The 25,466-nt window shown below is 40.5% G+C and overlaps 1 protein-coding gene across 1 annotated transcript in view; it reads right to left on the bottom strand.

Moving 5' to 3' along the window:
* Window positions 1-25,466, bottom strand: part of PPIP5K2 (diphosphoinositol pentakisphosphate kinase 2) — a 3,486,936-nt gene that overhangs the window by 677,921 nt on the left and 2,783,549 nt on the right. Inside the window, 1 exon segment of the mRNA XM_044063880.1 lies at window positions 15,277-15,346. Coding sequence (XP_043919815.1) covers window positions 15,277-15,346 — 70 coding nt within the window.

Raw genomic sequence — 25,466 nt, 5'->3', positions numbered from 1 at the left:
AAATGTCAACCCATAGATTTATAATGGCAAAATAAAGATCCCCTTGGGACACTATCTTTATTAGTTATGGCAAATGACCTACAGCATCACTTTAAGTGTCTAAATATACTGTCTAGCAGAAAATCTAGAAAGCATCAGTGTCTTTTTCTTTTCAAACAAACACACATTCACTATGTTGACGTAAACAAAAGTTATGTACTCACCATAATGATGCATCTGTGTTGCCCATTTTCTCTCTTAGTCATGTGATGGATCTTAGATCTGACTTGACTGCTTTATCCAGATTCTTGGATCCAACTCTCAAGTTCCCTTCCTTTATCCATAAAGCCAAACTAACCTAACATATCTCAGATTGAGTTTGCTGTCCTGATTAATCCATGGTCAATACTATCTTCTTCTTTCGGCTTTTTCCCGGTTAGGGGTCGCCACAGCGGATCATCTGTCCGCTCATGATTGGCAGTGGGGTTTTACAGTGTCGAGTTGCTAGCCCGGCGCCCAACCTTCCACAGAAGGCACACACACACACCTAGGGCCAATTTTATCCAATCCACCTACTGCATGTCTTTGGGATGTGAGAGGAAACTCACGCGACCACAGGGAGGACATGCAGACTCTGCACAGAAGGCACCCCAGCTGAGAATCGAACTGGAGAACCTCTTGCTGTGAGACGGCAACGCTAACCGCTGCACCACCGCAACCGCCTAAGAATTTTAAAAAAGCAGAGATAATATAGATAGAACTGCAGGTCAAACAAGGAACAAAAGTTCCCAAAGTATTATCATTAAGGTCTCTACAGGAGTAAAGGAAAGGGGGTTGGGACAGTGGGAAGTTGACGAAGAATGAAAATGGACAACACAGATGCGTCATTACGGTGAGTACATAACTTTTGTATCTGATTATGTCATATTCATTCATTCCTCAACTAATCAGACAGAGTCCTCAGCTAGATGAACCTTAGGTGGTCCTTATGGAAGGATATTTTTGAGTACTAAGGAGATAAAGACATGTCTGTTCCTAGACACCAAATCCAACTTGTAATGAGCAATAAAGGTATGAGCTTTGGACCAAGGGGCAGCAGCACAAATGTCATCTATTGATGTTCTTGACCATAAAGACAAAGAGTTGGCCATAGGCCTTGTGGAATGTGCTCTAGGGGGGCTTAGGCAACCCTCTTTGGCTGTAGACAAGGATATGCAATCAGTTAACCATTTGGCTAAGGTTACTTTATAAACTGCCCTGCCCAATCTGTTCAGTGAAAAGGATACAAACAATCGGTCAGTCTTTGGTCTGATGGAGACAGAATTGAATTTGCCTGTGTATATTGAAAAGATGGAGCGTGTATTCTCCTTTATTAGAGAAATTTGGAAAGAAAAAAAGAAGTTATGTCTTACCATAACATTCCATCTGTGTTGTCGATCTTCACTAATCCTTGACTGTGAGCTCGGTTCCAAGCCTCGGAACCGACTCAGCCATTTATTTCAGCGAGCACCTTTCAAACTCTTGAGGTAGGCTTTACCCATAATGCTCCTCTCTAGATTACCTCAGATCGAGTTTGCCTATAATAATGACAGACTAACAAGAAGCAACAGATAAGAGACCAAATCTGTGTCCCTACTATGAAATCAGTCTTTAGGAATATTCGGTCTACTGAGAGTCTCAGGCAGGGGGAAGGAGGGAGGGGATTTCAAGGATTAATGAAGATTGACAAGACAGACGGAACGTTATGGTAAGACATAACTAAGTTGTCAATCTTCATGTAATCCTTGACTGTGGGACAGAGACCCTAGCTACTTGAATCTTGGGAGGATATTCCGGAGGACCACTGAGTCGAAAGATGTATGTCCCCTACCAACCTGGTCCAATTTGTAATGAGTGACAAAGGTATGAGCAGATGCCCATGTAGCTGCTGCACAAATGTCATCTAAAGAAGTTCGGGCATGTAAAACTGCAGAAGCCTCAACAGCTCTCATCAAATGAGCTTTCACAGGAAGTGGTGGTGGAAGCCCCTTTGAATTACAAACAACAAAAGTACCTAGCAAAAGTGAGGAAAAAGCAAAAAAACATGTGGTCTGATTCCCTGATATCTTTTTTTCTGTGAAGGTAAAAACACAATTGTCTAGGGACATCTAAGAAGTGTAGGCAGTATTCCCCCTTATTGGGGAAATTAGGGAAAAAGACTGGTAGGTGTAAGGTTCCGAAGCAACCTTCAGTAAAAAAGAAAGATCAGTCCTGAGAGAAACCCTGTCCTTATGAAATATCAGATGGGGGTTTACAGGACAAGGCTTGAATTTCTGACACTCTTCTGGAAGAGGTGCTCAGTATTAAAAACACAGTCTTCCAGATCAAGCATTTTAATTCACATGTAGCCGATGGTTCAAAAAGGGATAAGGTGAGGCAATGAAGGACCAAGGGTAAATTCCATGGGGCACTGGGTTCTTTAAAGGGTGGCCTTAGCATATGGGTTCTTTTTAAAAAGGCCTTACACAGTTTATGGGATATCAGAGTAGATCCATCAAAAATCCAGTATGAAAGTTGGACATCGTAGCTAAGTGTAATCTAATGGTAGAGGCTGAAAAGCCAGACTGATAAAGATAGATCAAAAATTGTAGAACCTTATCCACAGGAGCTGAATAAGAGTCAATGTCTTCGGCAAGAGTCCATCTGGCGAATTTTTCCCATTTACTATGATACCATTTTCTAGATGAAGGCTTCTGATGAGCTAGAATGATCTGTCGTACTGGTGATTTAAAAGATGAAAGCCTGTCAATCATGGGAATTGGAGAAGCCATGCAGTGAGCTTGAGATGGTGGAGATTCCCATGGACCTTTCCTTCTGAATCCAAGGTTTCCGAAGTAGATGAGGCCAAATGTATGGAAACCACACCTGTCTAGGCCAAAATGGGGCAATGAGGATTACTGTGTTCTTCGATCTCTTGGCTTTCTTTAGAAACTGACTTATCAGAGGAGTTAGAGGAAAGGCATAAAGAAGACCGGGGGGTCCAGTTATGGAGAACAGCATCTCTGGGTGACTCTCCCTGAGGGGGGATTAGGGCAAAGCAACTGCTGCACTTGTTGTTTAGGGGGGATGCAAACAGGTCGCAGCAAGGTTGGCCCCAGTGACGGAAAATTTCTTCCACCACTGTCGGATTGAGAGACCACTAGTGAGGCAACAGGATAGTTCTGCTCAGCTTGTCCGCTATCCCGCTGGACCTTCCAGGAATTTGCATTGCTGTTAAAAAGCAGTTGGAAGAAATCGCCCATTGCCAAACTCTGAAGGCTTCTAGACAAAGAGGATAAAATCTGGTCCCCCCTTGTTTTCGATATACCAGACTACTGACATGTTGTCTGTTTGAATTACCACAGTTCCAAAGGTGAGGGTATCCTGAAATGCTTGCAACGCTAGGAGCACTGCCCTCATCTGTACAACATTAATGTGCAAATTGGCCTCCATTTTGTACCACCCATCTTGGACTGTCCTTCCCAGATAATGCCCTCCCCAACCTATCTGGGAAGCATCCGTGATCACTATGGCCTGGGCCTGTGGAAGGAGAAATGGATGGCCTGAAAGGATGTCATTGGACTGATTCCACCACAACAGGTCTTGCTTGTAATGATTGGGGATCAAGATGTGATAGGACATGGGTTGATTCATTAATGACCACTGGGAGGCTAGAAGTCACTGAAGAATCTGCATGTGATACCCAACTATGGGGAACTAAAGTAAGAGAGGCTGCCATGGACCTATGGCTTGCAGAATGATCCTTGCTGAAACTTCTGTTCTGGATAATGTGTTTTACTTATGATCTGATTTTCTGGAGTCTTTCTAACAGGAGTGATGCTATTCCCGTCATGGTGTTTAATCTTGCTCTGATAAATTCTAACTGTTGAGTGGGTTCTAGCTGTGACTTTTTGAAGTTTACTGTGATGCCTAAGGTAGTACAAAGATGAAGGGTGCAATCTCTTTCCCTTAGGAGTTGACACCTAGTGGCAGCAGTGAGGAAACAGTCATCGAGATAAAGAAAAACTTGAAACCTCAGCAGTCTGAGATGAGCTGCTACCACTGCCATGCATTTGGTAAACACCCTGCGGGCTGTGGTGAGACCACAGGGCAGTGCTCTGAACTTATGATGATTGGCTCCCAGCCGTAAGCGCAGAAATCTTCTGGAGCATTTGTCCATTTTTATGTGGCAATACGCATCCTGAAGATATATTGAGCACATCCAATCATCGCTTTCCAAGAACGGAAGGATTGACTACACCGGGACCATCCGGAACTTGGTTTGTTGAACCGTCTTGTTGAATTGGCTGAGATTCAAAATGGGCCTCCAGTCCCCTGTCTTTTTGGGCACTAAAAAAAATCTCGAGTAAAATCCAGATCCTTTCTGGTCCGGGGGGGGGGGGTACTTCTTGAATAACTCTTTTGTCTAACAGTTTTTGGATTTCTAAGACTGCTGCCTCCTTGTGACTGGAACGTCTGGGAGTATTTTTTGTATTTTCATATTGGTTATAAGGGGAATGACGTAACCTCTGGAAATGATCCACTGCACTCATTTGTAGCCAGGCAGATTGGTGCAGGAATAATCCCCCCCCCCCCGACTGCCTCCAGAGGAAGGCAATCGGCCCCCTCCATTCAGGAGCGATGGTAGGAGTTACCAGAGAAAGAATCCCTGGACCCCTGTTTCTGCGGGCTAATTTTGCATCTGGAATGGCATCTTCCAATATTACCTCCCCCTCTGCCCTGGGAGAAGTCTTTGCTGCGTGAGTCCTGGAAAGGCCCTTGGGACTTTTTGAACAGCAGCCTCCCAATTCTCTGATTCCTAGAACAGGGCTGTTGAAGAGTGGAGACGCGTATGCCCACGGTAGAAAGGGTCTTCCCCTCTTTCTCACACTTGGCTAGTATATCTTTCACTTTGGGTCCAAACAGGGATGATCCGTTAAACGAAGGGTTGATGAAAGATTTAAATGGCTCCACAAAGTCACACAAGCACATCCAGGCGTGTCTCCTGATGGCTACGCCTGAACCCACTGTTCTTGTCCCTTCAGCTGCATGAGCGATAAGTCTCATGGATGAGTTGGAAATAAATTTACGGGTTGCGAGCTGAGAGGTAACTTGGTCTTGAACCTCTTCAGCTACTGCTCGTGCAAGAGTATCTGAAAGTTCTTTGATTAGATCTCTCTGTAGTCTAGTGAAGTGCGCCATATAATTCAAAGACCTGAGAGCGAAGGTTGATGACGCGTTAACGTGCTTCCCAAACCTATCTATAGTCCTAGATTCCTTGTTAGGAGGATGGATAGTAGGATTCTCTTATAGGTTCACAGGTGTGTACTAGGCTAATGGCCCTGGAGCCTTTACAAGCCTAGTCCATAGGATTACCCTGGCATTGTGCCACCCATTAGTTCCTAGTGCCTCTGTCAAGTAGAGCCACTGGAGTGATCCCCAGGGTAAACTTTTTATTTCCCAGCCACTCAAGATTTCTCTTGAAGAGGGCCAGTGAGGTGCTCTGCTTGACATGTATGGGAAGTCTATTCCATAGCATGGGCAGTCTCTGGGTTATGAACCTGTCCCTCCAGCATGTTCTGTTGATTGTGGTAATGAGGCTGAGGTCTCTGGAGTGTGTGGTGCGGAGGGATTGGGATTTCTTTATATGTGGCATTTGTAATAGAGCTGGGTCAGACATGGCTTTGTATGTCAAGCAGAGATCGCCTCTAAGTAAGTGATATGAGACAGAGAATAGTTGAAGTTTTTTGAGTCTGTCCATATAGGACAAGTGTTTAAGGCCTAGGATCCCCTTTGTGAGATACTTTTGCGGCCTCTCCAGTTGTTGCAGGTATCTAGTGAGGTACTTGCCAAATGGGGCATTGTACTCGATGATTGCCCTAATGAGGGAAGAGTAGAGGGAGACAATGACCTCTTTCTTCCTGGATGCAAAACCCTTAGTAATGCCACATAGAAGGACTTTCTGACCACAGTGGCAACTGGCTAGTCAAAAAAGAGGCTGCTGTAAACCTGTGTTCCCAGATCTCTTATAACGCTTTCTGTGTTCAGTGGACTACCATCAATGTGGTAATTCAAGGGAACCGGGCTTTTCCTAAGGGGGATGACGACATTTTTTGGCATTGAGCTTAAGGCCATAGTTCTGACACCAGTCAGTGTCATTGAGGCCTTTCTGTAGGATCTCAACATTACATGGGGAGTTAATAATAGCTCCCAACTTGCAATAGTCTGCGAACGTTGTCAGCCAGAGTTCCTTTGTGTTGGTCTGGACATCAGAGAAGTAGATACCGAACAGGAGAGGAGACCCAGGACCGAACCCTGTGGGACTCTACTCATGACTGGCTGGCAGTCTGAATTGGAGTCAGCTACTTTCACACTGTGGGTTCTATCTGTAAGCCAGTTTGCAACCCACTTAGTGATATAGGGGTTGATGCCTAGCTTATTGATTCCTGAGTGGGGAATGGTAACAAAGGCCTTGGCCAGATCAAGGTAGGCTGTATGAACCACCTTGCCTTCATCCACAGCACTGGTGACTGACTCAAAGTCGTCAAGCAAGTTGAGCAGGCATGATCTACCCTTCACAAAACCAAACTGTGTAGGATCCAGAGTTTGGAGATTCCCTATATCCTTGTTTATTAGGTCCATGATGATGCATTCCATAGCTTTGCATATCAGACTAGTCAGGCTAATTGGGCGATAACTCCCAGGGTCTGTAGTCGCTCAACCTTTGTGGAGAGGATGACTGTAGCAGTGCTCCATTCGGAAGGGACAAAGCCTGAGGTGAGGCTGTGATTGAACAGTGTACACAGATGTGGTGCCAGTTCACTTTGTAATTCATGTAGAACAAAGCCAGGGATATTTTTGGGTCCCACTGGCCTTGGAAATGCAGCTTTAATCTGTGCTGCAGTAATGCTGGGTGTCTGGCATTCTTCCAGTATTGAGATTGGTCTTTTTTTTTGGGGGGGGGGGGGGGGGGTAAAGTTGAAACTGAATCTGTCAGCCAGTATGCTGGCAATATCTGTTGGGTCAGTATAGGAGGTAGCATTGTGCAGTAACGCAGAGCAAATATGGGTACTGCCGAGGAGATTCCTGATATAACTGTGAAAGGCTTTGTGGTTGTTTTTAGTGTCTGCCGCAATTCGGCCTTCATAGCTGGCTTCGGAGGTTTTGATGAGGGATCTCAACTTTTTGTTGAGGCTAATAAAGGAATTTTTCCAGTCTTGGGACCTCACCTTTTTCAGGAACAGTTTATTCCTTCTGTTGTAGAGTTTATTAATGGCAGGGGACCACCAGATTTGGCTTCCTTTTTTTTTTTTTTGGAGGAGAGCATCTTGCTTCTGTTGGGTATGGCTAGCTCCATGCATTTATGTACATGTTTGTACAGTGCATTGGTGTATGACTCAACAGTCATGCTTCTATTTTCCATTGGCATGGGTGCCATGAAGTTAGCAACCTCTGTTTATAGGAGTCCAAAGTCAGCTTTGGAGAAGTTTTTCATAGTGCATACCTTTGCGATGGATATGGGTGAGCTATGGATATCCATGGTGATTAGTTTGTGGTCGAATCTAACCAGGGAGGAACTGACTATTGGTGTAGACCAATGGTTGCCCATGTTAATAATAATCAGGTCAAGGATGTTGCTTCTTCTAGTGAGGGTAAGAAGAAGATGGTCCAGGTCATTGGAATTGATGAATTCCAGGAAGTGCTGGGCCAGTGCATTGGTGCATGAGTAGTTTTCCTAGTTGATGGAAGGCTAGTTGAAGCCACCTAGTATGAGAGTGTTGGGTTGGATCTTAATAGTTTCCAGGGTGCTTAGGAATGTGGAGTGAGAGTCTTGGGACATGGCTGGGGACTTATAGCAGGCCATGACCTGAATCTCCGTCTTACCCAATGTTAGTTGTACCTGGAATATCTCAGCTGCGTTATGCTGGGCTACTAGTCTGGAGGTGTGCATATCCTTTATGAATATGGAGACACCACCACCTTTGGAGCTTCGGTCCATGTTCTTGGGCCGAAAGGTGTGGAATGAGTTATAGCTTGGTAAAGCAGGGGTGCTTTTTGCTGCTTTAAACCAGGTCTCTGTTACAGCACAAATGTCGATGTTCTGCACTTTGCGGAGTGCTTCAAGCGAGTGCATCTTGAAATTTAGACTTAAAGCGTTGAGCAGCATGACCCTCAGATTACATTTAGTTATAGCTGTTACTAATTCGATCTTTGGAACACCTCCTAAAAAAGGCACAACAGGGTGGCAAGAGCCTTAGCCAGTACCCGGAAACCCAGGGGTGACAAATGCAGGCCATCTCTGGCAAAGCATCGAGGTCTGTCAGTCATGTCATCCCAAGCAGACAGTACTGGATCCCCTTAGAATGACACCAGAAACTTGACCAATTGTTGTGTACTTCCTCTAGCACTTTTTCTTCACAGGAACGTCCTCGGTGGGATGGTCTAGGGAAGTATCCAAAGAGGAAACCACCAAGGTAGGTCATTCCTGTGGCTTTGGTGCCCCCTGTCCCAGGGATGAGACTGGAGGGAGCTCCGATCAAGAAGCTAGGGATGAAGTTTGGCCCGACAGAGATAGCAAGGACTGGGTATCCACAATGGTCAAAGCCTTCTCAATGATCTGGAAAGCTGCCACCCCCCATAGAGGGATGGGAACCTAGAACCAAAATAGACTCACCCTGAACGGTGGTCAACCCCAGACCGAGAAAGCCACCTGCAAAACAGAAGCCTGGGTCAAGCTTATGAATGCTGAGACACCAAGGGGCATGGACAGCTCCAAAATAATCGATGCCGAACCCTGCCCCTGGGAACCAGCACAGAAGCATCAACCCCGGGAGGTCTCCAGTTACGATACACCGGTGGAACTCAAGGCGATCCTTGGTTCTGGACAATAAGTTCTGACTGGTACCGAGACAGTTGGAACCATCAAAGTTGAAGAGCGAACATTCTACTGATCTGAGACAGACACTCCCAAGTATCTCAGATCCGATTGCTCAAAAACAGGACAGATCATAGAAGGAGATGCCAAAGGGGAAGTGGACAATCATCGGCTCTCAGGTCTGCAGGGATTCAGATTTGGGAGAAGCCCCATCTGTATGGGTCTATATCAGAACATCGAAGTTTTAAAACTTTGAATGTTCTAATACTGACCCGTTTTGAGCGAACGCTAAAAATAGCGAAGCTGTAGAACACAGAATACTTTCCTAGGGAAAGAATTCGGTTGGCCGGTTCTGTGGCTTCGCTATTTTCAGCGCTGTGGTGGAAATTTAAGGGTCGGGTTCAGGTAAGTGTGCGATTGTGTGGTTGTTAGGATTAGGGCGCGGGTTAGGTGAATTAGGGTTAGGGCGAGGGTGAGGTGAGTTAGGGTTAGGGCGCGGGTTAGATGAATTAAAGTTAGGGGCGGGTTAGGTGAGTGTGCGATAGTGACGGACTTTAGTGTTAGGGTTTGGGTTAAGGTAAGTGGATAGATAGTAGTGTATGTAGAGTTTAGTGTAGGGTTAGTTGTAGGATTATAAGTGTGAGTGTGTATTGATGTTTTTTAGGTGTGCTTGTGTTGTGTGTATGTATTTTGGAATAGGGAATTTTTTTCGAAGGAAAAAATCGCTGTTCAGAATGTTCGATATTATGTGATTTAGATATTTTAGGTTTGATGAAATAGCATTCACTATTTTCATCTTTCGATAACGTGATATAAATGCATCTGTATCTGTGCCCCAAGGAACTTAAGCATCCTGTCCACATCTGCTTCTGGAGGACTGAACACAGGATACAGTGGAAGAAGGCCTAGAATGCCTTTGAAGTGACTCTTCTAGGAACAGGGGAGGTAAGCCTGGAAGAAATAGGATCTGATGGAAGCAGAGGGGTATGGCTTTGTGGAGACCTTGAACTTCAAGCTATCAGATCTAAGACCGATGGATCTGACTTTTTCTGAATCTTGGTAGGGGGCTCCATTGAGGGAGCTGAAGCAGCAGTTAAGGGGCAATCAGGAGACCATTTCCAGAACTCTTTGTCCTTAGACTGAGAGCCACCTTCAGATTTTTCTGACTTTTTTGAAGGGTTTTCAGTCCCAGCCACCAATGAGGAAGATGTTGAGGTTAAGAGACCCACAAAATTAACTTGTTTTTGTGGTCAATCAAGGCCCTAGAATTAAATTCCGAGCAAATATCACAATCAGTATCGAAGTGTATCGGACTCAAATAATGCAAACATTCTCTAAGAGCATCAGAATTTGGGATCTTATGACCACAGGAAATACATTTTTTAAACCCAGAGGGTTTTTCAAATATTTTAAGCCTGGAATTAACAAGAAAACACAAGTAGAAGTTCTTAGCTAAAAAGGCAGAGAAGAGATAGAATTATGCTACAAATAAAACAACCTATCTATACTAACAGCAAGAAATTTTTGTTTTATATAGAGAAAGAATAAAAAAGGATAGACAAGAGAAACTACCAACAATGGTAGGCAAAGTACTCAAAACAGCACAAAGGAATACCAGCTATGGTAATGAAAGTAGTACTGAAAATGGTAACTTAGAACTAAATAGGAGGAAAGAATGCTAAGTACAGTAAATTATGGGAGGGAAGAAGAAGAATGTTTAAAATTTAGTGATTCAACACCAGAAAGAATGAAAACTCAGAATATGGCAGAAAAATCGCTTGAGAACTAGGAATCTGTGACTGAAACTCAAAGGTGGCAAATAAAATCTGGGGTATGTTAGGTTGGTGGAGCATTATAGGTAAACTGAGGAGTGAGTTTTATGATCCAATGATCTGGTAGAAGCGGCAGAGTTAGATCTGAGTCTCAGAATCAACCCCATCAGTTGAGTAATGAATCAAAATGACATAATCAGATAAAATGTTATCCATGAAATCTTTGTAGCAGGTATTTCATCTCCAACATAATCACAATTATCATGTCCCTACCGATATCCAAAGAAAAACTTTGAAAAAATATGATTAAACTGATCCTCAAGAACATCAATCATTTTATATTCTAAGAAAATATGCGGGTTTCTATAACCTGATAACCTTCAACTAGTCAGAAACCCTATCGTTTATACTTGATGTTACCTTTTACAGGCACATGCCCCAGCATTAATCTTCATAGAAACTGCTGTCATTCCAGTTGTCTTAAACCTAGACTGCTGTTTGTTTATGTTATGTTAAATAGCTTTTCCTAACCTTTCCTTCGGAATATTAAAATACTAAGTCTGTGTTCTCAAAGTTTGCAGTTGCTTTCAGTCTTTCCTTAACTATGTAAATTCTATCTTCCAGTCATTAAACTTCCTAATATATACTCAAAAATAAAAACTGTTTTGTCTCACCTCATGTGTTTCAGAGAGTCAGCAGTATCCCATAGAGAAGCAAGTTTACTAAATAGTAACCTACCTAATAAAGAAGTCTCATTATCAACTACCATCTTTTTAACATGAAGAAAAAAAAAAGATTGGACAGAAAAGAAATTGACAATCAGAGTAAACCTTCATTCACAATGGAATTAGAAAGGATGCTTCGCTTAATGGGATTAAGTTAGGGTCAACATTATCATCAATCACCCACACTCTTTTAACCTATTTTCTACATGAGGTCAGGGGTGTCAGGTTAACTGTCGCTTCCTCTTTTTCGATTCAGTATCACTCTCACACCCTCTCCAAACATGATGGCTAACCATCCCAGGTCTTTTCTCTCACAATCCATGCATATATTGGCTGGACATCTTCATGTTCTCTTGTATTTTCCCTCTCTCTCTCTCTCCCAAAGTTTCTTCTGCTGTCCTGCTTAGCGCATCCCCTGCACCACCTTACTCAAGCCTGGTGAACTTACTACCCCTGCCCTTATGCATTATGTTACTAAAATACCTTTCCTAACAATACCACTATACACACTATGGTTGATCGGGGTTTTGTGGCTGGGAGATAAGTTGTCAATGTTTTGTGATTCATTCATTTTGTGTGTCACACATTTGTACTGACATTCAGTTTTATCACTCATCTGTGCTGTCAACCAAATATGATATAATTAATAAAGTAAACTGCAATACCAGGTCTGAAGTCACTGGTTTAAATTTAGGATTTGTAATACAGTGAAAATAAAACAATAAGGTCACTAGATAATTCCTAATTTCAAATTATGTCATAAATTTGTTAATTTGTATCTAACTGTTTTTGTGCAATGCTAAATTGGCCCAGAGATTAAGACTACATAGTATAGTTGACAGTGATATTTGGATTTACATGTTTAACAATAGCATGTTATCTAACAAAGGTAAACACTGACCGTCTGATATGAAGCTAATTTATTAGTATAATTTAAACATATAACTAGATTGTAACAACGATCAGTGCTGAAATAAGTACACATGCAAAGTGATTGCACTGTATGTGAAAATTAAAATGTGGCTAATTAACTAAGTATTTACATTGCTTTAAAAAAACAATGTTACAGCTAAAGAATGCAGATGCAAATTCCCCTAAAAATACAAGTACCATGTACTGCTGCAGCACTTCCCAAAACACAATACAAAGTGCACAGTTGTGCACCTCCTCTCGGTGCAGGAAAGACATAACTACTCCAATATCCATTCAAGGATAGAAAGGTTATTGACTCTTCTAGAGCTCAGACAGAATCCACATTTATCCTCCCAAATCAGAGGATCAACTGTGAGACAACGACACTCATCTTTCCAACACTATGATGCAGGTTTTCCTAGGGAGTCAGAAGAGCACAAACTTATGATTGGGAACATATCTTCCTGGTCCCACTTTCTGAAAATCGCAAATAGTACTCCAGTTTACCAGTCCAGATGCACTGCCCTAATTTCCCATGTAACAATGAAAGCAAGGGTTAACCATCACACTCCAACATTATCCAGCACAGTCAACATTTTTAACCAAATTTCATCCATTCCCATAGCACTGCACCCCAGTACTGATTAACTGCTGCAATAAAGTTATCTACAAAAATGGACTCAAACCTACCAGCTGCTTCTAGCAGTGCCTCCACAAAGACAAGCATGTCCACCAAATTCCAGGAGTTCTTCACCATCTCTTCTGCCTCTGGAAAAATGTTTCCAAGTTGGGGCTAGAATTGCTGCACCCTTGCTGAAAACAGCCAAGGTAATGTCCCATCTTCCACCCTAAGCAACCAGATGGTTCTCAGACACTTTGTGAGGCCATCCAAAAATCATTCTATGTGGCCTCGACAAACATCTCCCACATTTACTCTTTCACTTCGGCAACTGCTGTCTTTCCTGAACTGCCAGGACGTACCAGTCAAATGAGTTTGCCTTCTTGTTTAACCTGTTAACAGTTAGCAAATTAACAAATAATGGGAAGTGGGAAAGAAAAAAAACATCATTCAAAGAAGAAGAAGAATCTAGTGGCATAGATGTTAAATTTCCTGAAATTAAGATAGGGAGTGACATATTACTACTTATCTAAAAAAAAAAAAAAAAAATTCTCAAGGATGTTCTGCATTAAAGAACTACAATACAGAAAAGTAGGAAAATAAAGTTTCAATGTCCAGTGACTAAGCAAGACTGCTTGCGTAGTGTTATTTATGCTTGAATAAAATAGGTTCTAAACAACTTCAAGTTGATCTTTGCATTGCTTTACATGCAAAGTGTGCAATCAAAATTCTGAACTACTCTTCTTCTTTCAGCTTTTGCCGTTAGGGGTCGCCACAGCGGATCACCTGTCCGCTCATGATTGGCAGTGGAGTTTTACAGTGTCGAGTTGCCAGCTCGGCGCCCAACCTTCCACTGAAGGCACACACACACACCTAGGGCCAATTTGGAGTGTCCAATCCACCTACTACTGAATCGCTCTAATTAGAACAATACATTTATATAGTAATGGAAGCAAAGTCCTTTACCACTAAGAGTTAATGAAAATACCAGGCATAATATGAATTTCTAGCTCTCTCGCTATCTCGCGTCCACACTGTGCTTTTCAGCACATGGGGCAATGACCCCTCTCCAACATTCATTGTTTCTATAGCGGTTACGGGTTTTAATGGGTCGGGTTGCTAGCCCCAAGCCCAACCCTCCTCAGTGTACTACACACTTGCACACATACACTCATACCTAGGGCCAATTTAGAGTGTCTAATTCACCTACTGCATGTCTTTGGAATGTGGGAGGAAACCTACATGAACACAGGGAGGACATGCAGATTCCACACAGAAGGCACCCCAGCTGAGAATCGAATAGGAGAACCTCTTGGTGTGAGGTGACAATGCTAATCGTTTCACCACTGCACCATCTGTGAAGCTCTATACATCCTTTAACTATTAAAGAGGTTGGTAGAATGGTTAAGGTGTTTACCTCACATACAGAGGGTGCAAAGTTTGATTCTTACCTTTGGAAGTGAAATTGTCTAGGCTTACAATGGCTGACATGGGCAGCTACCCTAGTACTTACCTATGAACAAAGCTTTTTTGACTCTGCCAATAACATTATATTTAATGACTTTACCAATATAATTTTAACACAAGCGCTTAATCAAAAGTAGGTAACCAAGTACAAATGAATTGAATATAAATAGCAGGCATTTTTACATACAATAAATATGATCCTGAAACCACATTATAGTATCCTACCTAGAAATTCATGCTCTGATAAAGAAGCTGTCAAATGCTTTTCTTACTGTGAGCAAAATCAAAAAATGCTTAAAATTCTCAATTTTGAAGACATTCTAATTATAAAATAAAAATTAAACAAACTATTAAATCAAATATGTGTTGGAATTTGCAAATCAAAGTCAGACATAGTAATACTGGATTCTCTCCTGAACTTCACTTCTGGGTTTCTTTAGTATCCCACATTTGGACTGATACATGCCTAATGATACACAGCAGTGTATTATTCTGTATTTAGCAAAGTGACAGACTTTTGCTATTTTTTTCTTGGAAATTTCCAATGCTATTTAAGTCTAAATGTGATGTGCAAGATTCTGTTTTTTGATAAAATCATTGTGAAAAACAGAAAGAAAATAGTATTATGGAATAAAACCTTTAAAAGAATTCTATGTGGAACCCTAATGTCAGTATAACCAAAGTATGCATTCAGTGGTGTATTACTACTAAATAGGGTAGCTGTGCACACAGATGAACCATATATGAGGATTACAAGCAGCAAACATGTTTGCATTGTTAAGCTGGAGAACCATATCACCCCATGGATACCATGCTGCACAGGTAGAATTCAGTGATGCATAAATACACAAGCATTTAATGTAAAGACAATTATGCTAATGCATGAAAAAAGCAGCCTGATATGCTTACCCAGTCCACCAAGTTTTTGCTCTGTATGTACCCGTGGAGTGCGAGGATAAATATTATTTTCTGACAGAACCTGTACATTAAGAAAATAAAAAGAGCAACACAATTAAAATTATATGATTAATCATAATTCTCGATCCTCAAAGAACAGCTTCACCACTGAATCGCATTTGTGGGTCTCAGCCAGAGGTAACAGGATATCATAAAAAATGGAGCATTTCAAAAGAACTGACACCAAAGTTATCTGATACCAAACTTAATTGTGCAGAAGCAAAATTCCTCAAGTGCGACTCAAGCTTCAAAGCTTGAAAAGAATTAGTGGCTTGTAAATATTTCCATGCCTTTTTCTGCTCATTCAAGTGATGCACTGCAATTAAGTGCTCATTCACTCATTTCAATTGTTTGCACAACAATGGCAACACAAAACAGGGTAATTTAAATCCTTCATTATTAACGGATAAAACTAAGATCCATAAATGAAGACTAAACCAAATTCTAGAGCAAGACAAAAGACTGGGGAGTGAAGCAGCAGTAAAGGTATTCCAAAATTAAATTCACAAAAATTTTCCAGACTTTAATGTATTCTTGGAAAAAGAACTATGCAAACTCGACCCAAACAAAGCGCAGGGAGGAGATGGAACTGGTAATGACCTGAGAACACTTTAGCATGAACTTACCGTACGATTATATCTGTTCATCATTAGGTCATTTAAGTATGGAGAGACACATCAACATTGGAGACTTGCACTTGTTAAACCCACCTTTAAGGGAAAGGGGAAAAGGACAACCCCAAAGTTGTACAGATGCTACTTTCTTGTTGTTGAAAAATAATGGACAAGGTTTTTATGGACAAATTATTAACAGAACTGGACAGGTTAGGACTTGAAACCATATATCAGCACGCATACATTGAAAACAGATCTACTGTAATATGATGTTCTATATAACATAACAGCAAAAAAAATGTGCTGTAGGTTAATTTGTATATAATTAGCTTCAGCCTTTGACAGGGTCATACACAAAATATTGATCAATAAGTATAACCTTGATAAGATAGACAGAGGCATGGCTTACATATAGGGCACAGCAATAATCACACAGATAAAGGCAACTGGACAAATGCAATTCTAGTTTATAGTCAGGATGTCCACACAGGGCTTTGCCCTATTTCCATATTTGTTTAGGTTGTATCTTTCAAATCTAGCTTTTTCATCTGAGTGTTATATAGTATGTATGCTGATGACTAGAAAATGGGTAACACAATTAAGTCTGTTAAAGATAGGGCATGCCTGTAAAAGAATATTACTAAACTGACCATTTGGGCACAGCGAATAACTTATTGATAAATACATCAAAGACTAAGCATATGAGATTTGGGATACATAGAGTGAAGGATGAACATAAATTCAACACATTTAAGAACCTAGGTATATGGATAGATCCGGTTTTCAGTTTCTTCCTGATCATATTAACTAATGATGGCTATAAAACATATAGCCTGTATAAAAAGATTTAAAAAGACTGTGAAATCAGAAATTATGAAATCATTACTTGTAAGTTACATCAGACCCAAACTAGAGTACATAATAATATGGAAACCTTATGCCAAGCTTAGAGGTAGATGAGGCTCAACAATTAACAGTTAAGATGGAAGCTGAGGAGATAAAAATGGCGATCTATAACCAATCTGTAGGAAAGTCACCATGAACAGATGGCATTCTGATGGAAGTCTGGAAGCTAGGAGGGAAGAAAGTGCGAAAGATCTGGAAAGTTTTGTTTAACAGAATTTTAAAAGGAGAGGAAAGTACCAACATCCTGTGAAAAAGCAGTCTTGGCTGTATACCTATAGACGGTAAAGACTGATCAGCTTCAGCTTCATACAGGCCCATTTCAATTTTATGTCTATAATGGCTAAAAGAACGGCAAATGTGTTGCCAACATTGAAAGACATGGACCAATGTTGTTTTGTGGAGGGGAGACAAACATTTGACAATATTAACAGAACAATGATGATCCAGACGGAAGCAGAATGTAAGAAAATACAGCTGTTGTTCGTGGGTCTTAATACAGAGAAAGCATTCAACAGAGTAAACTAGGATTTTATGAGTAGGACAATAGAAGCATTTGCATTTCCTGATACAATAATAAGGTTAATTAGGAGAATATAATAAGGTTAATTAGGAGAATATATGAAAGATCAGAATAAAAAAAATAAAAGTGTGGGGATTCCTTTCTACTACGTTGTGTCTGAAGAGAGGACCTAGGCAAGGGAGTCCTCTTTCCCCTCTATTATTTGCATTACATTTAGAACTGTTGGCAAAGAAAATAAGGGACTCAGAAATTCAAGGATATGACTTGTACAGTATTCAAAAAAAGCTGGCATTATTTACATATTTTATTTTGTACCTGATGAAACTTGAAAAGGAGATCTTCAGTGTTATCGAACATTCTTTTTTTTTTTTGTTTTTCAAGATATACAATTAATGAAGATAAAACAAAGGCTATAGCTGCAAACTCTGTATTCACATTTGATTTGGTTCAGAAATAACATAATTATGAGGGCAATAAAATGAAGTATTTAGGAGAATGTGTCAAAAATGATTCTGTTATGGTAGCTACGGATATGTGGGAAGATGATAAATAAAAGATAATATAAAAAATGAGAATCTGGAAGCTCCTGCCTATGGATATGGATAACAAGACATAAGCAGTAAAAAATGTTTTTGGCCACTTTAGTTTTATACACAGGTCAGGCATATTTTCATCAACTGGCAGAGAAGATGTGGATAGTAATAAAAGAGTTGAAGGATTTTATCTGGGAGGGGAAGAGGGCAAGAATAAAGTGGGATAAACTGGCCCTTCCAACAGAACAAAGAGGTTTAGGATTACTTATTCTGAAGTGATATTTTAGAGCCACACAGTTAAGGCTCTTATACAAAACAATCAAAAAGCTACAACTCAAAGTGGAAAGGAATGAGCAGGAGGGCAATTCAAGAAATAAGGAAAGAGTGGGATTTTGGATGCAGATCCTTACGGAGAATAACAACAGTCACACAGAATATTATATTCATAAAGTAGCAAAACGTATACTAAGAACTAAACCAACACAGGAATGGAGTTAGGAGATTCTTCTAATAGGGATGATTGCAATTAGGGGTACAGAGAATAGGGAAGGGGGTGGAGTTTACTGCAGTAACCTGGCAAAGGAACCACGGTACTGGAAACAAATAATTTGAGAGGGCAAGGTAACAAAATAGGAAGAGGCCAAAGACATTTGGACTGCAGGCTAGAGATTGCCTTCCTTATCAGAAGTACAAGCGAAGAGAAAGGTATGGGGAATTCTAAACGAAAGATGTGCACTGGTTGAGCTTTTAGTTGAATCGGGAACAAAAGCAGCTGTTAAAAAGGGATAATTAATAGGGCATATAAAATACTGCATGGTAGCTATAGGAATCAATCAAAGGTGGTCAGAAAGATTGAGAAGAGAGATTACATAAGAAATTCACTAAGACTTAGGATTTTTGCCTGAAAGTGTTTGCATGGTTACTTTTATACCCCAAGCAGACTCAGAAGAATATTTCCTCAGGTAGACAGCAAATACTGGAGGTGTAATGGGGAAGAAAGAGATAACTGGGAGCATGTTCTTTGAGTGTTGAGTTGACAGACTTTAAAAATTCCCTTCAGAGTACTTTGTCAGGAATACTGGGTGAGCAAATTATACAGAAAAAGGGAAATAGTGGAAACATTACATGCAGAAAAATGTTTTATAGGAGGGATGACACTTAAGAAATTGCAGAAACTTGACAAGTTATGTAATGTTAGTTTGATTATACTTTATAGAATATATGTGATGTATCATCATCATCTTCTTTCGGCTGTTCCCGTTAGGGGTCGCCACAGCGGATCATCTGTTTCCATTTCTTCCTGTCCTCTGCATCATGCTCTTTCACACCAACCGCCTGCATGTCCTCTCTCACCACATCCATAAACCTCATCTTAGGCCTTCCTCTTTTCCTCTTACCTGGCAGCTCCATTCTTAGCATCCTTTTCCCAATATACCCATCATCCCTCCTCAGCACATGTCCAAACCAACGCAATCTCGCCTCTCTTGCTTTGTCTCCAAACTGTCCAACCTGAGCTGACCCTCTAATATACTGATTCCTAATCCTGTCCATCCTAGTCACACCCAGTGCAAATCTTAACATCTTTAACTCTGCCACATCCAGCTCCGACTCCTGCCTTTTCGACAATGCTACCGTCTCCAACCCATATAACATAGCTGGTCTCACTACCCTCTTCTTGTAGACCTTCCCTTTCACTCTTATTGGTACCAGTCTGTCACAAATCACTCCTGACACTCTTCTCCACCCATTCCACCCTGCATGTACTCTCTTCTTCACCTCTCTTCCACACTCACCATTACTCTGAACTGTTGATCCCAAGTACTTAAAATCATCCACCTTTACCTACTCTACTCCCTGCATCCTCACCATTCCTCTACCCTCCCTCTCATTTACACACATATATTCTGTTTTAGCCCCGCTGACCTCTCCTCTCTAAAGCATATCTCCACCTCTCTAGGGTCTCCTCAACCTGGTCCCTACTCTCACTACATATCACAATGTCATCTGCAAACATCATAATCCATGGGGCCACCTGTCTAATTTCATCTGTCAACCTGTCCATCACCACTGCAAATAAGAAAGGGCTCAGAGCTGATCCTTGATGTAATCCCACCTCCACCTTAAACGTATCTGTCACTCCCACCGCAGTCCTCACCAATGTCACACTACCCTTGTACATATCCTGTACCACTCTTACATACTTCTCTGCCACTCCCGACTTCCTCATACAATACCACAACTCCTCTCTAGGCACCCTTGTCATATGCTTTCTCTAAGTCTACAAAGACACAATGCAACTCCTTCTGACCCTCTCTGTATTTCTCCAACAACACTCTCAGAGCAAATATTGCATCTGTAGTGCTCTTTATAATGTTCGTAAATGTGAACTTATTAATGCATGATCACTTTTATATAAATGTAAGTTTGCCTAATGTCATAACTGATAATTCAATAAAGGAGTTTAAAAAACATACACGTGGAAACCTTAAACTAGCATGAGTAAATTGAAGAGTACAACAGGAAAATACCAAGGCATCCATGGATATGAACATTTAAGTTATTATAAAAGATTAAAATATCTGAACTTGTACAGTATCTCATACAGATAATTAAGGAGAGACATTATTTTGGTACACAAGACATTTATTGACAACTACCTCTTGGAAAGTCTGGGGCTGTCAAAGAGTAGTAGAGAAACATCAGATTATCTGATGTAGGAGATTACATCGGAATGAGAGATGTTATTATTTCTCTGACAAAAGTAGCTGATGCATGAAATAGACTACCAAATTACATTAAAGCAAGCACTAGTTTTGATATTTTTAAGAACAATCTGGATACTTATTATAAGAATGATCGTTTTGGTATACTGACTGAAATATTTATCTATATCTAAGAATTCACAATGAGTCGTACAAGTTGCATACACAGTAAACTCACAACATCATAGGAAAAAAAAGGACACGAGTTGAAGATTTATTTAAAATATTATCATACCTCAAATGACCTAGTGCCTACTGCATCAGTTTAGGTCTATGAGTTATGTATATGATCCAAACTGAAGCTCTGTAGATGTCACCAAGAGGTACAATGGCTCCTAGAAGGGTAATTGATTCAAAGTGTATGTAAAGGTATAACAGACGAGCCTGACTCTAAACAGAACTGTACTTGACAACTGATAGCTTGCTCAACTCTGAAGAGATTAAGGAAGTTTAAGTATACAGTGCTAACTCTACATGACAAAAAAGCATATTAGTACCAAAGTACTTAACATTTATTCAGAATATATGCCAAGTAGTTGCCACCCTCCTGACAGAGTTCACAAGCAGTTCAACATGTATAGCCCCCACAGACAGACGATCCATCGCTGATAAGGGAGTACCCCTTATATGACCCTTGCTCATTTTCTTCTCAGTTTGTCCCCACCATGAAGCGCATCTGCAAGGAAATGGTTTTGATTAAAAAGAAAATAAGCCAAAATACATGAGCAAGCTGCAGTATTACATGAACACAGAGGCCTGAAAGGCAGACCTAGTAGCAGAAATGCTCTCATAAGACCTGCAGTCACAGCAGGTTTCTATGTAAAAGTCCACCAAATTTTTCTTCAAATGAATTCTAGCAAGCATACCTTTAACATTCATTCCTAATGGGGGAAACTGTGGACTTATGTCAGACGTCCATGCAAAACAAGGAACCATGTCAAAGCCTTGGCATTGAACTGGATGCTCCAGTTACAATGCTGGTTGGGACGGTCAAGCTGGCACAACTCAACCAGACTGCAGCTAGACAGATATTCTCCTGGTAGAATGAGGTTGAAAAATAGTAATAGACAGGTGATCTAATGAAATAAACAGTCCAACAGATGTACTTAGTTCTACAATGGATTTCTCACATTCTGCCCTGAGCAGTTAAAGAAAAGATGGCTTATTCTGATGAAACTGAGCTGTGTAAAAATACATCAACTAAGGTGTCACCTGACATGTACTGTGTTAAAGACTGCCCTACCTTTCAATTAAACTAGAAAATGATTAGCAAGCTGATACCCTGACTCACAGAAAAATTAGAATCCACCATAAAAAATCAAGATTCATAAAAAGACATCTGGGTTAAAGATCTAGAATGGCTGATCACAAAGAAAAGCCTGTAGATTACACATGCTATTACTTGAAATGACAGCCAGTACAGAAAAAAAACCTCTCTGAACAGGTTTCAGCTCTGCTTGAACTTAAAGTGGGGATTTTAATTCAAAATTCCAAAAAAGGCAAGCTTTCTTACAGTAAGCTTCATACTTGAAAAACAATTCTTAAGCAGGCAAAAATTAAATCTACCTGCTAACCGAGAAATTGGTCTGCCATAACAGTATCACAAAGAGAAGAAACTGGCAAGTGGTCTTTGATCAAAAAGGAAAGCAACGTTTCCAACAAATAAAGCAAATTGTTCAAGGTGGTACATACATTATACAATGAATCAGACAAGTTGGAGCTCAACTGGAGAAGGGATCTTTAGAAAAGCAGAAGAGTAAATTGCACAGAAATTAATGGAATTTCTGGGAATACTACAAGCAGAATAATGTACTGGAAGAGGAGTGAGGTTTAAAAGAAGGCAGGAATTAAGCAATTTACATAATGTTCTAGAGAATGAAGATTGTTAAAAAGAAAACATTTACGCATGCTGCATGAAATAATAATGGAAATGTTATCTCAGTTTGCTTTCTTTTCTAATAACTAATGTGTAGCCATCTCACATGTTGATTTAATAAAAAAAAGTTTAAAAATACTTTGGAGTCTGTCCAAACAGTGAACTTCAAAGAGTAAATGTACATTGTACATGAATTACAGACTGCCAATAAACTTGTGCGACCATTTCCGACATCTCAAACTTGACTATGACAAGTTACCCTGGAAATAAGAATGCTGCCCAAGATATCTAAAATTCATATGGACTAGGTGCCCTGTTTCTGTGGTAGAAGGTTTCAAACAGCCAAAATGTCTGAGGTGCTATGAGAGTCACCTGAAAAAAAACCTCAAATACACCTGGGCCAGTAGGGCGGTATCATAGTTAGCAGCCTTGTTTTAAACCATGAGGAAAAATTTCTAGGCAAGCTGATTGATGGGAAAGATGAAAAAAGAATTGGCTGAAGAAGACATCAACAAACATCTTCTTTCTCCATAAAACAGATAAGAGGGACATGCTCAACAAATGTGCTGGTTAGCACTAGCAGGTTAACTAGAAACAATGAAGTTTTTTTTTTTTTTTTTTTTTTTTTTTTATTTCAAATTTGTTAGAAAAATGTAAATCAAAAATAAATGGGAAAAATGCAATATACACATAAGCAGACACACACATATACATTTTATATATATATATATATATATATTTATATATTTATATATATATATATATATATATATATATATATATACACACACACACACACACACACACACACACACACAGCAAAAATACTGCAGTAATACCAGCGATAGCATAGACAAAAAAAAAGTTTACTATTTAGGTTAACTAAAAATACACTGCAATGTATGAATTCAGACAATACTAAAAATATGTCAAGCCCTGCTCGTCAATTGCAGCTGCTTCTAAACAAGCATAACTTGCTAATTTGATAAAGTCATAGAAAACTTTGTTAAATCTAAACACAATTCTATATTTTTAATACTACTAGGAAAAGAATTGTGACATCGTTGAGGTCTGCGGTGGGAGTGACGGATGCATTTAAGGTGGAGGTGGGATTACATCAAGGATCAGCTCTGAGCCTTTTCTTATTTGCAATGGTGATGGACAGGCTGACAGACAAGATCAGACAGGAGTCCCCTTGGACTATGATGTTTGCAGATGACATTGTGATCTGTAGTGAGAGTAGGGAACAGCTGGAGGAGACCCTGGAGAGGTGGAGACATGCTCTAGAGAGAAGAGGAATGAAGGTCAGCAGAACTAAGACAGAATATGTATGTGTGAATGACAGGGAGGATAGAGGAATGATGAGGATGCAGGGAGTAGAGGTGGCGAAGGTGGATGGGTTTAAATACTTGGGATCAACAGTTCAGAGTAATGGTGAGTGTGGAAGAGAGGTGAAGAAGAGAGTACAGACAGGATTGAGTGGGTGGAGAAGAGTGTCAGGAGTGAGTTGTGACAGACGAGTACCAGTAAGAGTGAAAGGGAAGGTCTACAAGAGGGTAGTGAAATCAGCTATGTTATATGGGTTGGAGACAGTGGCACTGACAAAAAAGGCAGGAGTCAGAGCTGGACGTGGCAGAGTTAAAGATGTTAAGATTTGCACTGGGTGTGACAAGGGTGGACAGGATTAAGAACAAGTATATTAGAGGGTCAGCCCAGGTTGGAAGGTTTGGAGACAAAGCCAGACAGGCAAGATTACGTTAGTTTGGACATGTGCTGAGGAGGGATGCAGACTATATTGGGAAAAAAGATGCTAAAGATGAAGCTGCCAGGTAACACGAAAAGAGGAAGGCCTAAGATAAGGTTTATGGATGTGGTGAGAGAGGACATGCAGGTGGTTGCTGTGACAGTGCAAGATGCAGAGGACAGGAAGAAATGGAAACAGATGATCCGCTGTGGTGAGAAGGAGGAAAAAAATTTCACCAGAGATAAACAAGGACTGAAACAACACTCTAAAAGAGCAATGAAGTGAGTTAATGTAATAAAAAATATCCACAGACAGACACACACACATTTTTCCAGAATTACCTCTGTATCTAGGGGTTCTACTGTGGATATTTCTAACTTGAAGATGCTGATTAGTTACGGTGGTCTAAATGCAGTATTTTGAAAAATGGTATACATAGGAATATCTTAGCTATAGAGAGGACTAGTAGTAATTAGTTCCTCTCAAACAAGGTGCAGCAGCAATGCTCAGTACATGAGGCACCAATTCTAAAATTGCCAATTTTGTTTTAAATTAAGTTTGGTTAGTAATTTCCTGAAGCACAAAAACAGAAGGGGAAAGCTATATATAAAGGAGCAGTGAGAGGACACCTGTATGCCTCAAAAATATGCAAAGTCCAACTGGAGGTGGGACCTTTAGAAAAGTGTCTTATACATGGAAGTATTTGCATAGGTATTTTGGTATTTTTATATCCCAAGCAGATGTCAATGAATTTTCCATTAGGTATATGGCAACATCCATGGCAGCTGTACCACCTTCTCAGCCTGCTACACTCATGCTCACTCCATACCCCTACTCTACCCCCAATTTCCACCCACCCCCACTTCATCTAAACATGTACCATTCTATCCCCACCACCTACAACAAAACCAACAACCAAATTCAGCAAGGCATCTAACTGGATTAACTCCTCAGCTTGCAACAATTACCACAGGCCCATCTAGCACACTTCTCCCAACCTACTCCATCAAAAATAGCATACATCTTCCACCCAGCTAACTCTAGCTTCCCCTAATTTATATATAATATGCTGCTCCTCTAGTCTCCCCCCATAATTATACTAAGCATACTCACCATTGCCACATACTACCACACTTCCCTTCCTCCATCACTCTATTTTCCCCAACTCTATACTGCCCCTTCCCCAT

This window comes from Protopterus annectens, chromosome 2.part2 (genome assembly GCF_019279795.1).
Source record: "Protopterus annectens isolate FY-2018-M chromosome 2.part2, PAN1.0, whole genome shotgun sequence".
Classification (NCBI taxonomy): domain Eukaryota; kingdom Metazoa; phylum Chordata; order Ceratodontiformes; family Protopteridae; genus Protopterus; species Protopterus annectens.
The sequence above is the reverse complement of the archived record's forward strand: the minus strand, read 5'-3'. Positions and strand labels throughout refer to the sequence as shown.